We start from the raw sequence: 13,075 nt of genomic DNA, 5'->3' as shown, positions 1-13,075 counted from the left end.
CCCCCCCCCCCCCCGGTGAAACGCACGCCACGCTCTGAGCTGCATCCAATCAGAGCTGCAGCAGTGAGCGCGTCATCCTGTTCTTCCCCAGTGATTTGCTTGCTGGCGCCATTGAGAGCAGTGCCGCGGAGGAGAGCTGAGGCATGACAACATAAGCCCTCCCCTGAAAATAAGCCCTCTGGTGTTTTTCTTTCCAAAAAATTTAATAAGACAGTGTCTTATTATCGGGGAAACACGGGATCATAATCCTATGAGGTTCAGTAGAAAGTTTCTTAGCCACATTTTACAGATGAAGGGACTTGAAACCCAGAGAAATTAAATGACTTTCCTAAAACCCCCTAGCTAGTTAGTGACCTCACCTTTGTCCTCTGTGATCCCAGCAGTCTGCTTTTGGGGTGATCTAGAGGCTACAGGTTGACTGTGCTGCTGAATAGCATCTTTAACAAATTCACTTCAACGTTTTAGGAGAGAGATGAGTAGCCTTGTCCTCAGGAATTTTTTTGTTGATGATAGTGCAGGGATAAAACAAGGTGACATGAGAAATGTATTAAGTGCTGCAGAGGTCCATATTAGAGAAAAGTCCTAGGATCAGAAGTTTAGATTTGGAAGGGACCTGAGAGGTCTTCTAGTCAGACGAAGAAAATTAGACCCAGGCCTCAGGCAGAATTCGAACTGAGAGTTCCCTGGCCCCAGATCTCACAGAAATACTGTGCACATGGCTTTCTCGGCCTTGAGAAGCTCAGTAATTGCCTACGAAGGGATATGGCAGCTAAGAAACTGTTGAAGGGCCAGTTAGTGTTTATTCATTAAAAGGCTGTTTGGTGGTGGCAGGAGTACTGAGCCTGAAGCTGAGAGGTTTTTAGTCTCTGCTCCAGTCCTGGGCATATCAGTCTTTGTTTCTGACCTTCAGCTTTTTCATCTACAAAGTGAGTGTGATCGTGACCAGAGCACACACTTCATAGAGTTGTGAGGCTCGAAGGAGGCAAATTATGGAAATTGCTTGGCAAATGCTAATAACCCACATAATCATTAGTCATTATTATCATGCAGCTCTTGGTAAAGGTGTCTTATGGGCTTTTTCAGGTTGTGAACGCCTTCTGCCGACAGAAATCAGCTGAGATGAAGGGGAAAGTGCTGATCCGCCTACGGCATATCACCGAGTTACAGACTCTCCTGGAGAAGTATTTGGCAGGTAAAAAAAATAGATCCTTTGTGCCCTTTGTTCTGGCACATAACATTCCCTTATATGCTAGGATCACAATTCCTTTAGCCACTCTTTTAGTCAACAAGTATTTTAGATTTTTTAAGCACTCTGAGGAGGGCACTGTGCTGGCAGCTGGGAATACAAAGACAAAATGAACCAGTCCCTGCCCTCTAAGAGCTTCCGTTCTATTGGAGCAGACAACATGTACATGCATAAGCAAGCCACTGCACCAAGTAATGTAGGAGACATTACTATACGTAAAACAAATACTTATGTTGGGAGGGAAGGAGTAGCAGGCAGAAATTAAGTAAGTGATTCTTGAGTAGGGATTCTTTGAGGTGATGGTCAGGAAGGGCAAAGGGGCAGCCTGTGCGAGGTATGGAGATTGGAGGGGAAGTATTACGTGTATGAGGAAAAGCAGGAAAGCCAGTTGGACTAGACCATAGTATGTAGTAAAGGGAATAAATTAAAAAAGGGCTGGAAAAGTCTAGATCGTTAAAAGCTTTAAATGCCAAACAGGAGTTTCTGTTTGACCCCAGAGGTAAGTAACAGGGAGCCACCGGAATTTATTGCTTAGGGAAATGACATTGTCAGCTCTGTGTTTTAGGAAAGTCATTTAGACAGCTCAGGGGACAGAAAGGCAAAGTTAGAAGGTATTGCAGTAGGGCAGGCTAAAAGTTTTTGGAAAGCCCAAACAAGAGTATGAGAGGAAAAGGGGGACAAATGCAAGATCCATTATGGAGAGAGAAATGGCAGGTGATTGGCTATACGGGGTGATGGAGAGTGAGGTACCACAGAGGACCCAGATGTTGGAGACACAGGTGACTGGAAGCATGATGATACCCTCAACCAAAATTTCAGAAAGTTCAGAGAAGGGTGATTTTGTGGGAAAAGAACCTGAGTGCTGTGTTTGGGTATGTTCATTGGGAGGTGCCTGCAGCATGGCCAGTTCCAGGTAGTACAGTGCAGAATTAGAACCCAGGAGAACAGAGAACTGAATATGCAGATTTGAACAGAAATGGTAATTAAGTCCATAGATGTCGATGTGGTCACAAAGAGAAGAAAAGCAAACAAAAAGAGGTCCCAGGACAGAGCCCAAGGTACAGCTGTATTTAGAGAGCAGAGTCTGGATGAAGCTCCATAAAGGAGTCCAAGGCAGAGTGGTCAGACAGAGAGATTTAGGCAAGACTCCAAGAAGACTAGGGGGTCAGAGGTGTCCGATGCTGCAGAGTGTTCAGTGCTTGAGGAATGAGGAAAGAGCGTCAGATTCAGGCATCAAGAGATCGAGAGTAATTTTGAAGAGAGCTGTTTAGTGGTAGAAGCTAGGCTGCAAAGAGTTGACGAGTGCATGAGAGGGAAGAGTGAAGGCAGAGAGTGGACAGATTTCTCCAGGAGTTTGGTTATAAATGGAATAATAGGAGAGGATGATAACTTGAGGGGGTGGTAAAGACAAGGGAGGTTATTTTTTAAGGATTGAGGAGACCTAGATGTGTTTGTAGACAGCATGGAAAGGAACCATAGGTAGGGTGAAATGGAAGATTATTGAGAAGTTGTGGGGCAGTCTGCTGGAAGACAGGAGGGAATGGCATCATGAAACTGCAGAAACATTAGCCTTGGTAAATAGAAGAGCATCTTTCTTAACCAGATCCTGGAGTGAATCATCACTAGACACAGAAATTCTAATACAAAAAGAACCAAAAAGAGGATCTCCTATGAAACTATGAACTTGGTACTTGCAGGTTTTTTTGAAAGTATATTAAATTTATAATGATAAAATTGCCCTGTTCCTTTCTGAACTTTAAAAGTCTTATGTTTATTCTTTTTTTCTCATTTTTCCCATTCTTTCAACAAATATTAAGCACTCACCATGGAGAAAACACTATTCTAGGGACTGGGGAAGAGAAAAAGTATGGAAAAAATAGAGCCCTTGAGCTCATAAAAGGAAGAAAGGAAAGAAATAAGCATTTCTTAAGTGCCTCGTATGTGCCAGGCACTGTGGCTAGTGCTTTACAAATACTATCTTATTTGATTCCCCCCAGCAATCCTGTGAGAGGTCCTATTCTCATTTTACAGTTGAGGAAACTGAGGTAGACAGAAGTCTGTCTGGAACTTGCCCAGGGTCACACAACTAGTCAGTATCCGAAGTTGGATTTGAACTTGGGTGTTCCTGACTTCAAACCCAGCTCCCTCTCCACTGTACCACCTAACTACCCCCTACAAGGTGGAACTTGTACCATCTTTCCCCCAACCTGCTTTTCCTCCCAACTTCCCTATTTTTGTTGATAACATCACCATCCTCCTAGTTCCTTCTCACCTGGGCTATTGGAATCATCTGATGATGTGCTAACCTGCTTCCAATTTTTTCACACACACCCACCCCTGCCTCCCAAACCCCCTTTCCCTATTCGTCCTTTATACAGCCAGATAGAAATATAATCTTCATGCCTAGGTCTGACCATATTATTTGCCTGGTAAAAATCCGTCAATGATTTCCTTATAGTCTATAACTAAAGTACAGATTCTTCAGCCTGGCATTTAAGGCTCTCTTCAGTCAGGCTCTAGTCTGTCTATTTTATACCCCTTTATACATTCTCTGTTCTCTTCAAACTAGACTACTAGCTATTCCCAGTCTTGTCCTATATTCCCCAAGCTCCAAGAGTTTTTGGAGGGCCTGACTTATTGCTGAAAAGGCCTTGCCTCCTTAACCCTGCTTGCTCGGATCCTTTTAGACCCATCTCAGGTGTCACCCCCTTCTGTGAATCGTCCTCTTTCTCTCCTCTTCCCCTGGTGAAAGTCATCTCTAAAATCAAAGAACATTTTTTTCTACCTCATATCATACTTTTCTGTGGAGATGTTATGTCTCCCAGCTTAGATGATAAAGTGTTTGGAAGAGGGGACAACGTTGACTTTTTTCATCTTTGTAAGCGTAGCTCCTAGCATGGTACCTTTAATATGAAAGACATCTAATCACTTAATTGTCTCTGTATTTTCTGTAAAGCTACTTTAAGCCAGATTTCTAGATAATCCCTATCTGTATTCCTGGGAAACAGGAAGAATCAGTGTGGGATGATGGAACGATGCTGACCTTGAAGAGTCAGAACTGGTCCCGTCTCTACCATTTACTAGCTGTGTGACCATGGAGGGAATCACTTAACCTCTCTGGTCCTTCATGTCCTCATCTGTAGAATGGGGATAAGAACCCATAGCACCCACGTCCTGAAGCTATTATAAGAGAACTGAATGAAGGCAGTGTTTGTGCAGGGAAGAATCAGGGAGGGTACAAGTGTTTAATAAGGGCCCGCTGTGTGCTAGATACTGTGCTAAACACTTATTAACCTGTTATTATCTCATTTAATCTTCATAGCATCTTTCACCTTTGCCCTGTGAGATCCCTATTTTACCCTTGAGGAAACTGAGCCAGACAGAGGTTAAGTGACTTGTTACTTTGCAAAACTTCAAATCACAAATAAGTGTCAGCTCTTACAAGTAAATATAGTAGAGGTGACTTTGAGGGAAGCCAAAAATGGGGGGCCTATATGTTTTTGCTTCCCATCTATAAGGATGCTCTGTTACTACCTAGATTTTTTTTTTTTACTTGCTCAGTTAATGTAATCTGTCTATAAGGTGTCTTGGATAGCTTGATGAATTTCATGGCAAGCCAATTAATGTAGCTTTGTTTTACACCATCTCACAAAGACTGAGCTGTGACCAGCAGTTTTTAGAAGTCTTTCTGCCTGCATTTGAAGACCAGTGGTGGTAGGGGCCCCGTGGCTGGTATTTTCTGTGATGGTCATTAGTGAGCTTCTCTTCTCTCTATTTTAGTTACTCCTGCTTATGTCCCTCTTCTTGCAAATTTTGACTTGGAGACATTAGATGGAGGCCCTCCCACCAGCGCTATTGTTACGGTGAAAAACAAAAAGAAGGGAGAAAAAGGTAAGCATTTCTTTTTTCCTCCTTGTGGGTTATTTTGAGCTGACTCGGTGGCCTTGACTATCATGCTGACCTCCTCTGACTCATATGCCAGGTGTCCTGATCCACAAAGGGTGTTGGGGGACTGTGGACTCCAGTCCCTTCTTGGGCAGTATTCTTCTATTTGGTTACTCCTCGTATTGATGACATTGGAGTCCCTTCATGCCTTATGTCTTCATGAGTCTCCATGGCCTCAAAGAAGCTCATCATCTAGTAGCCAGTCCTCTGGTGATGAGACTGCAAGCAGAGCTGGGCTCGTGTTTAGATGACAAACATTCGTGTGATACACCTGGAGAGGACATGTCCCAGCTTCATTTTGCTAGTGTATCTTTGGACGGTTGAGGGCACCTTGACATCGCAAAGAAACTTTGGCATGGGGCTTCAGAAAAAAGAACACGCCATAATGTGTGCAGAGGGGCAGGATGTTAAGGTGTTTTATCTTGTAATGATTCCCGTGCATAGCACCATTCTCTGGGCAGAATTATTTTTTGTTGTTTTTCCTCTGAAGCACAGGGAGGAAAAAAACGAAAAGCTGATGGTGGGAAATCTTCCTCCCTGGAGAAATTTTCGAAGGAAGATGGTTCAGAATGTGAACATTCACAGTCTGATAAAAGTCAACTAGAAAAGGTATTGGGGAAGGGAGAGATTGGTGGGAGAGAGAGCAAGGTTGTTCCTCATACACTCATAGCCCAGCATATTCTACTTATGTAATGGTTCCTGTGCCCCCTCTGTACTGGACAACTGAAAGATTCTAGCTGTTGTCTTCTAATTAACCAGCCCCCCTTACCTGGGGGCAGTTGCCTGAAGACCAGGAAGTCTGGGATTGTCTCTGCCTATCAGTGACCCACCTCTATAAGTTAGGCTCAAGAACTCTGTATTGTGAGACTCCTTATTTAGTAGAAATGTTGTTATGCAGAGATGAGCAGTATACCACTGTCAGCTGCTGTTTCACTATTCGGGTAGCTGGTATGTTAGATAAGGAGCTGATCTAGAGGTTAGAAGACCCTTGGTTTGATTCCCTCATCTGATAGTAGCTTGCTTTATGACCCTGACGTCTTGTCTGTGCATCCATTTTCTCATCTATGGAATGTCAATAATACCTGTTATTTACCTCATAGGCTTGTTTCAAGGAAAGTGCTTTGTAAATGTTATGGTACTCTCTGAATATGGACTACTGTTTTTATTATTTCTGTTATTTTAGCAGCTTATAGATGAGCTGCCTCAACAATCTGAGACTTTAAAATACACAAGAGAAAAATTATAAGGGATTATTGGCTTTGAGGCAACATGGCATAACGGTTAGAGGGCTAGTGCCAGCACCAGGAGGACTTGGATTCAAGTCCTAGCTCTTCCCCATCCCGGAGGTGTGACCCTGGGCAAGTCATTGAAGCTCTTGGGGCTTCTGGGCGCCCTTCTGTGACTGAGGGACAAAAACTGACATCATGGCTCCCTTGCCTCCTCCTACCCTTATTAATCGATAAAACAGTCTTATAGTGTCAGTTCCCAACAGTTAAAGTACACAGTACAACAAAAAGATGGGAAAGTTGGATGTACTGTTGTTCTCTTGTGGTAATCACTCTTTTAGGCTTTTTTGTGGGAAGATAATATGGAGTGGTTGGTTGTTGGAAGTGACCAATATATAAATATAAAGTATATCCATTTTAAAAAGAACAAAAATTAGTTAGAGTGTAACTTTTTAAATAGCTTACTTAATAAATTTAAATTTTTGGAAATATATCTTTTGCATAAAATTAGATACATTAGTACACGTTGCAGTTTTCAAAAAAAGGAGATTTGGCCCCAGGATTTACTGTATTGTATGTGCTACTGCTGTTTTTGCCCAGGAGTTCACAGAGAAGGAAGAGGAAAAGGCTTCTGTGTCCCTCCAGAATTATACCACTTTCTTCCGAGAATTAGACCTTGAGGTGTTCTCTATTCTACATGGTGGACTTTTGACCAAGTCCCTGTTAGATACTGAAATGCACACAGAGGTAAGAGATTGATCAAGGATCTTCTAGCACTGGTCTGCATCCTTCTATAAAAAGTTCCTGGTACGGGTGTCACAGTGAATAGAGCACCAGCCCTGGAGTCAGGAGGATCTGAGTTCAAAACCGCCCTCAGAGACGTAACAAAAACACAAAAAAAAAATACTAGCCATGTGACCTTGGGCAAGTCACTTAACTCCAGCTGCTCCACCTTCCCCCCTCCAAAAAGCAAAAGAAAAAAGTTCCTGGTCCTTATTCTTATTTTTCAAGAAATCACAGAAATAAGTAGTAGGAAAGTTTGGAGTTTGTCTTGATAGCCTCTTGCTATGTCTTTTTGCCATAAAAAATGGGGAGGAGGGATCAAGCATTCCCTAAACACTTACTGTGTCCTAGGTACTGTGCTGAGCAGGGCAGTTGGGGTTCAGTGACTTGCCCAAGGTTACACGGCTAGGTTTGTGCTAAGTGCCTAAGGCTGGATTTGAACTCAGGTCCTCCTGACTCCAGGGCTGGTGCTCTATTCACTGTGTCACCTAGCAGCCCCAAAAGTTTCACTCTTTAGTCATTTCAGAGGTCAAAGCACAGTAACATTGCTGTACTGTGAAATAGAAGGATTTTCCTGTTAAACATTTAGGTTTTAGATTTTTGAAAAACTGGAAAGGTGAGTATTCCCTTTCATGTGGAGAGGGAGCAAAAGTAAAATGTGTCAACTTCAGGTCACATCTCATCTGGCCCCTTCATTTTAAAGTTCAGGAAACCGCAGCCCACACAGGTTCAGAAACCTGCTCAAGGTCATATAGATAGTCAAGTAGCAGAGCCAGAATCTGAACCAGATTCACTTACTGCAGATCCAGAATTCATTCTACTGTGTTCATGAACCTGATAAAATGGTAAATTTCAGCTGCCAAGGTGAAACCCCACCCTTTTGATATAATGAGAACCCTTAAATGAAAACAAGCCAGACTGAACAAAACTGACTTCCTTGTGGTTGGAGGACACTAATTATGAAATACAGGATGTCCAAAAAGTTTAAAACTTTAGTAACTTCAGAAGTATACATGCTACAAATTTATGCACCACCCCACTCCCCACCTCCCCCCACCCCCCGCCAAAAAATACCCCCAAAAAATGTCTTGTTTCTTGAATTTTGTAAAAACTTTCAACAGCTGCTGCTCACTGCCTGGAAAAGATTGCATTTATAATCTTCACCTTAAGTTCATCCAAAGAATGCAGTTTTGATGCATGCACTATGCATATTGTATGACCAGGCAAGAAAAGTCTAATGGAGGCAGATAGAGGTGACCAAGGAAGAGAATCCTCTTTCGTGACCCACCGATCTGAGAAAGTGTCATACAGAAAACATTATAATGACAAAGTGACTCCTCTTGTTAAAATTAAAATTTTTAATTTATTATTGAAAATTTACAAAACAAAATAAGTGAAAAAGAAACTTAAATAACTTTTTAAATGTTTTTTTCATAAGTTTGTAGTCTTTATGCTTCTGAAATTATTAAAGCTTAAAACTGCACCAAGGCTGGAGTAGCCTTTATATGTGAAATTGATCTTTATGATTTTATAAAGCTTCCAAGTCTTATACATAAATATATATATAGATTAATAGTGTATTACATGATGTTGTGTTAGCAGCCAGGCTCAACTATTTATTTGCTTTTGACAATAAGTTAGTCTGCATTCTTTGAGGACACATGGAATAGATCATGGTGAGAGGGAGTTGCTCTGAACACAGTGTTAGGTAGCAGAGGCAAACAGCTTTTGAAATTTGTCATGCATGTTTGATGTGCAGAAAACAGTAATTCATGGGATTAAGGATATCTGGCATCTTTTCTCCAAATCACAGGCTACTGAAGTTGTACAGTTAGGACCCCCTGAGTTACTCTTCCTACTGAATGATCTTTCCCAGAAACTGGAAAATATGCTTGTGCCCACTGCTACCAAGCGGATCTCTTTCCTCAAGGTTAGTACAACAACAAGGGGTCTTACTAGCAAATAATTGCTGATAGTTTCTCTTTTTTTATTTGCATCATTGTGCAACAAGCTACTGCTGGGGAAATTTTTATTCAACTTCATAATGTGACAAGTAGAATTGATTTTGAATGGCACGTAAAATAAGGAATGTGGTCCCAGACACCCGCCTAGCTTTCTCAGTATTTTCCATCTTGACTGAATCACGTTCTTGCCCAATTTTGTATTTAATAACTCTTAAACTGACCTATGTTCAGTGCCAGTACTGTAGCTGGGTGCTCACACACAAAGCATACAAGCAAGGGTGTGTGACTTTCCCTGCACAGTAAACAACCAAACAGGAGCTGAGTGACGCGAGCAGGTGAAATGTTCAGATCTCCCCAAGTGTGAAGAAGCAGTACAGCACTGATTCAGGGCTAGGCGGCTTTTGGTGTCATATGACCACAGGTCTGAATCTTGGAGTTCCATTTGTCCAGCCAGGCCATGCAGATACAAGCTGCTAAGCAGCAACAGGGATTCTGTCATTTTATCTTTTTCGGTGACTGGCATCATGTTTGCTGTTATGGGGGCTTGATTAAGAAGTTTTGAGTGTATCACACTTCTCCCATCTCAGATAAAAAATAGTTTAACATAGCATTTATGTGGAGCTTTTTACAAGTTATTCAAAATATTTTCACATCCACTACTACATTAAATTCTTAGGGCCTCATAGTAGTTTAGAAATGTTCTAAGGTTCCCAAATACCTACTGAGTTCTGTCTCTGGCTTGGATTCAGGGTCCAGTGGGCAACTCTGCATCTTTTGTCTGAGGATCCACCCTCCATATTTAATGTTGAAGATGCTCCTTAGCAAAATGATAGCTTCCAGGGACTTTCCTTTGGTTGAGAGCACCTCATGGAAGGCCTCATTCCAAGTCATAAAGTGGTTTTGATTTGCATCAGTGGAAGAAAATGTCCATACAATGCAGTCATGTCTTTGAAGGGATGAAGCATGCACATTAGCTGCTGGAGGCTCTGGTTTTATTGTTCCTCACTCTTCCTGCTTACAATATTTTTTCTATGACCTGAAAGTTCTGAATTTTGGACACTTCTGAGAATTTCCCTTTTGGAGTCTTTTTCAGGAGGTGATGGGTAGATTCTTTGTATATTCACTTTGCTGTCTTGTTCCAGTAAATCTAGACAGTTATCTTTCATGATTTCTTGAAATATCTAAGCCCTTTTAAAAATCATGACTTTCAGGTAATGCAATATGAAAAACCTTCCATTTCCTTCTATCTTTTCAGCATTTTGGCTTTCTTTTACTATTTCTTGTTGTCTCATAGAGTCAGGAACTTCCCTTTGCCATTCTAATTTCTAATTCTGATACATGGGTAAGGTTTTTTGCATCTTTTGTACTAAGATGTTAATTCTCTTTGCAAATCTCTCCTCATTTCTTTCCAGGTCTATTATCTAGTGCTCTCACATATAAAATCATTTTAAATTCCTTTATTAAAGACTTTTGCTTTATCTCTTCCAGGAATTCTAGATGACCTTGTACCCAAACTGTGTTTTTCTTTGAGTTTTTGCTTATAGGTGTTGTGCAGTTATTCTCTTGTGGGTTTATGTTTTGGGTATCATCATAATATCTCTTTACCTTTTTTTGTTGTTTATTCATTCTTCCCGTCTTACTTCCTAGATTGAGACCTTGTGTTAGGGCTAGCCTCTCATATCTAGTGACCTGATGTTGGAGTTAGATCTCTTGGATCAGAGTATCAGCTCAGTTCTTTAGCCAGAGGCTGAGTCTGAAGTGACAGGCCATCTATGGTTGGGGATAGAGTCTGTGGTCCTAGTCTCTATTTCATGGTCAGTGACAGTATTATAGCTCTGTTCTGTACCGCAGTTCCTGCCAAAGTTCACCCACTGGTGAAATTTGTGATCTTATGCTGGAAAGATAACCCAATGTGATATTCTCTTAGATTTCCAGTCATTACTTAGCCTGACACTCCTCTGATATCTTTGTTGTTAATCAATAAACCTTCATTAAGTTTCTACTATGTACCAAGCACTGTGCTAAGTGTTTGGGGTGTAAAAAGAGGCAAAACATAGTCCCTGCCCTCAAAGAGCTTACAAATTAATGGGGGTGACCGAATGCTAACAAACATATACAAAACAAGCTATATACAGAATAAATAGGAAATAATTAACGTAAGGGAGTCACTAGAATTAAGAGGAGTTGGGAAAGGCTTCCTGTAAAACATGGGATTTTAACTGGAACTTAAAGGAAGCCAGGGAAGTCTGTAGGTGTTGTTGAGGGGAGAGAGGGTTCCAGGCGTGGGGGGGAGGGTGTGGAGGGGGAATGTCAGCCAGAGACAATGCCCAGAGCTGAGAGATGGAGTGTCTTGTTTGTGGAATAAGCCAGGAGGCCAGTGTCAGTGGAGGGTAGACTATATGTAAGGGAGTAAGATGTAAGAAGACAGGAAATGTAGGAGGGAGCTAGGTAAAGAAGAGTTTTGGATGTTGGAAATAACTTTGAGTTTTGATCTGAGAGGTGATAGGGAGCACTGGAGTTTATTGAGTAGGGGAGTGACATAGTCAGACCAGTGCTTTCGGAAAATCACTTCAGTGGCTGAATGGAGGATGTATTGAAGTGAGGAAAGACTTGAGGCAGGCAGCCATTGTGGTAGTCTGGGGTGAGATGGTGATTATGTGTACCAGAGGGGGGGCAGTGACAGAGAGACACTGCAGAGGCAAAATGAGCAGGTCTCAGATATTGGGGCTCAGACAGGAAGGATATCTCCTAGGATTTGAGCCTGAGGGGTTAGAGTGATAGAGAAGGTAGGGGGAGGGGAGGATTTAGGGGAAGAGACAATGAGTTCCATTTTGGACATGTGGAGTTTAAGAAGTCTGCTGGACATCCAGTTGGATTTAAGAGACTGGAGGTCAGCAGAGAGATTGGAGCAAGAAAGGTAGATTTGAGAATCATCAGCCTAGAGATGGTCATTAAATCTGAGGAAGCTGATGAGATCACCAAGGGAAGCAGTATGGAGGGAGAAAAGAAGAGGGCCCAGGACAGAGCCCTGAGGGACACCTGTGGTTAGGATCTACCGAAAATGATGGAATAGGGTCAGATAGGCAGGAGAACCAGAGGAGAGAGTAATCAGCGATGTAGAAGGCTACAGAGAGGCCTAGGAGAAGGAGGATTGAGAGGAGGCCCATTGGATTTGGCAACTGAAAGGTCCCTGGTAAGTTTAGAGAGTAGGTTCAGTAGAATAAGGTCAGAAGCTGTATTGGAAGGGGTTGAGAAGGAAGTAAATTTCACTCTTCTATGAAAGTAAACTGTCGAGAAGAAAAGACTCTTCTGTTCCTCATGGACAGAATTCATTCATGGTGGGCAGTTTGCTGCCCCACATGCTCCTGAGTAGAAGTCACTGTGTTGGACTTATTGCCTACTGTGAGCAAGATCTTGCTTCCTAAGGAACTGTGTGGTAATCCGTTATTATTGGACTTGGGTTTTTATTGTGGCTTTTTTTTCCCCACCTCTGGCTTCATTGCAGGGCAAAGGAAGCCGGCACGTTGGATTCTCCCATCTGCATCAGAGATCAGCTCAGGAAGTAGCTCACTACCTCGTGTGCCTGCTGACCCCACTGTGTAACCACCTGGAGAACATGCACAACTATTTTCAGGTCAGCAGCCTCCCAGTCTTTCAAGGCACTTCCATAATTGAGAGCAGCTGTGTCCAGCCCAAGTGGAAATGGGGGCCACTAAACTGTACATAAGGAGCCCTACAGGCTGCCATGACTGAGAAAGCCACCCTTTACATTGTCTGTAGTCTGTTGTGTTTTTATTTGTTTTGTTAAATGTTTCCTAATGACAGTGTGGCTGGCCACATGTTTGACTCCTCTGATCTAGAAGCTCAAAAATTATCACCTAAATAGAGAATTTCGTCTCTTTTGTTGTGAT

The 13,075-nt window shown here is 42.2% G+C and overlaps 2 protein-coding genes across 5 annotated transcripts in view; one reads left to right on the top strand and one right to left on the bottom strand.

Annotated features, from left to right (window-relative positions):
* Positions 1-13,075, bottom strand: part of RPUSD3 (RNA pseudouridine synthase D3) — a 320,316-nt gene that overhangs the window by 185,269 nt on the left and 121,972 nt on the right. The window lies entirely within an intron of this gene.
* The window catches only part of FANCD2 (FA complementation group D2), a 64,165-nt gene that overhangs the window by 35,105 nt on the left and 15,985 nt on the right, over positions 1-13,075 (top strand). For all 3 annotated transcript variants that reach the window (XM_069083960.1, XM_069083959.1, XM_069083958.1), the window contains exons 26-31: positions 1,084-1,192; positions 5,027-5,137; positions 5,682-5,800; positions 7,018-7,164; positions 9,014-9,130; positions 12,670-12,798. In XM_069083960.1, coding sequence (XP_068940061.1) covers positions 1,084-1,192; positions 5,027-5,137; positions 5,682-5,800; positions 7,018-7,164; positions 9,014-9,130; positions 12,670-12,798 — 732 coding nt within the window. The remainder of the gene's footprint in view (positions 1-1,083; positions 1,193-5,026; positions 5,138-5,681; positions 5,801-7,017; positions 7,165-9,013; positions 9,131-12,669; positions 12,799-13,075) is intronic.

Source organism: Petaurus breviceps, unplaced genomic scaffold (assembly GCF_028583685.1).
Source record: "Petaurus breviceps papuanus isolate PSGF00001 unplaced genomic scaffold, PetGlider_PUasm1.0 174, whole genome shotgun sequence".
In the NCBI taxonomy this organism is placed as follows: domain Eukaryota; kingdom Metazoa; phylum Chordata; class Mammalia; order Diprotodontia; family Petauridae; genus Petaurus; species Petaurus breviceps.
Note: the sequence above shows the minus strand (reverse complement) of the source record. Positions and strands in the feature narration are given on the sequence as shown.